A 2,236-nucleotide genomic window follows, 5' to 3' on the forward strand; every position below is an offset into this window, starting at 1 on the left:
TCTCGTTCCACCCTGGCCTCCCAGGGCCGCCTCCGAAGGAAGACCAAAAAGACTGAGACTGACAGGAGTGGCCTTCCAAAGCCTCCCCGGCTGTGGGGCTGCTGCAGGCCACAGCCGCCTTCCCAGGCATTCCTGGGCCCCACCCAGCCCCTGGGGAGACTCCCAGGGCCTGTGACCCAGGGCAACTAGCTTTCCTGAAACCAGACCCAGACGCTTCCCACAGCCCTGGAGACATGCTCACTGGCATCCCTGAATCCCACGTGGTGATGCTGCTGCTGGCTGCTCACCGCCTCGGCATGTGTCCTGTCTCCTCGGCTAGACCGTGAGCTCCTCAGGGCTGCTGTCCCTCCCAGCTGCTCGACGGGCAGTTGACAGGGTGTCACAGGACGCCAGGACACGAGTGCCGGGGCAGCCCCTGGGTTGAGGTCCCCGTGCCACCTCCCAGCAAAAGCCACACCCCCCGCCCTCCGGCAGTGGGTACTGGCCACATCCCTGCCATTGGCCCACTGGTCCTGGCCATAGACCCGGGGATTTCGCCGGCTTTGTGCTGGGTATTCTGTCCCATGGGTCTTGTTGACAGGAGGGTGCTGGGACAGGGTAGGGGTGCAGGTAGCGGGAGGCTCTGGGAGCAGTGCAAGTGGGGGAGGGGCAGAGGACATTCGCAGACCTCCAGCCAACAGGGACTTCTACGCTTTCTAAAGGAGGTTGGGCTGGGGTTGGAATCTGGCAGGTTTTCCCATTCAGCCCTGGCAGCTGCTTCTGTCATCCCATCTCTGCTCCCTCTGGGGTTCAGAAAAACTGTGGGGTGGTGCAGAAAGACGCTGTATGGTGCCACTTGGAAGCGCCAGGTCTCCCAGCAGCCCGGTCCCTAAACCCCAAGAGGTTCCCAGGAGAGAGCATGGATGTGCCGACAGACAGCACTGACCCTCACGATGTCCAGAAGAGGTAGAGGGGCCGGGAACGGGGGTGCACTGTTGTTTTTCCCCACTCAAAGGAGAAGGAAACTGAGGCACAGAGAGAGAAAGGGACTTGCCCAAGATTATCAAAGAGTCAGAGAAAGAACCGGAGGCTAGGGACACAGGGCCTCTCTGGCTCAGCCAGTGTGGTCTCAGGGACTATGTCAGGGCTGGAGACGCCCAGAGGATGTCCACGGCCCCCCCAAAGTCCATAGATCATGGTCCAGCCCTGAGTGCCGCCCAGAGCACTGTGGCCGAGACCAGGTACCCACCACCCGCGCCGTCTCTTCTGCACCGCCTGGCTAATTTTTTGCATAGGAAGGCAGTGACTGCATTGCCCTGTGGCAGGCAAGAGCACAGCCCCTGGAAGGAGCTGGAGTGAGCCAGGGGCTTCTGGATTCTGGAGACACGGAGGCAGCTAGGCCAAGGGTCCAGCCCTCCTGGCTCCAGGTGGAATTTGGGGGGAGCCCTAATGGGATGGGGGAGCCCTCTCCAGACGCACACCCCACCACCTGCCAGAGCTCACCACCTGGCTGAACCCCCGCAGCCTCTTCCCGATGCTCCCTTGACGCCCCCACACTCCGTGCACTGTAAACATGAGAACAACAAAAGCCAAAGAAGAAACAAAAACAAACACGACCCTCCCCGCCCCCCGCCTCCCCACTGGGTGAAAAAAATCCTCCTTTTTTTCACCGTAAACACGATTTGGCTTTCTCCCCCCACCTTTGCTTCCTTTCTCCTTTTCTCTCCTCAAGACGGGAAGGTCGGGGCTGTGGCTGGTCGGTTCGGTCAGGCACCAAAACAAGAGACTCGATGAGGAATATTTGGTGCGAATTCATAATAGCGACAAAGTCCACCACGATGACCAGAGCACCACACACGACATTTCTTAAGCTAACATGCTCCGGCGGCCATCCACAGCAGAAGTGAGAGACCCCAACACGCTCCTACGTGGGCGAGAGGTATGTACACGGGCCTCGGGGACAGGGCGCGGGGCCGGCCACTGGGATCCTGCCGGGGTCTCAGCAGCCCGGGCCCCTCCCGGCACGGCTGGCTCCCTCCCTCGCACCCCGCCAGACAGCGCCGCTCGGATGGGGGCCCTCCCCCCACCCCACCCCCTCGACGCGGACACCACTGATGGCTCTTTCCACAAAATGTGCTTGCGGGCGTCTCTCTACGTCATGGCTCAGAAGGCAAAGTGTGGCTGCAAGGGCGCTGGCCGTGGGGGGACCTGGCGAAGGACGTGGGGCGTCCGCTGGTTTGGGCCCCTCAGCTGTCGG

The 2,236-nt window shown here is 61.6% G+C and overlaps 1 protein-coding gene across 1 annotated transcript in view; it reads right to left on the minus strand.

The window, feature by feature from the left end:
- Positions 1 to 315: 315 nt before the first annotated feature.
- Positions 316 to 2,236, minus strand: part of RNF165 (ring finger protein 165) — a 20,486-nt gene continuing 18,565 nt past the window's right edge. Inside the window, exons 6-7 of the mRNA XM_021713354.1 lie at positions 482 to 587; positions 316 to 353 (exon numbers count right to left, since the gene is read on the minus strand). Coding sequence (XP_021569029.1) covers positions 316 to 353; positions 482 to 587 — 144 coding nt within the window. The remainder of the gene's footprint in view (positions 354 to 481; positions 588 to 2,236) is intronic.

Source organism: Carlito syrichta, unplaced genomic scaffold (assembly GCF_000164805.1).
Source record: "Carlito syrichta isolate Samal-C Ts95f unplaced genomic scaffold, Tarsius_syrichta-2.0.1 Scaffold304483, whole genome shotgun sequence".
Lineage (NCBI taxonomy): Eukaryota > Metazoa > Chordata > Mammalia > Primates > Tarsiidae > Carlito > Carlito syrichta.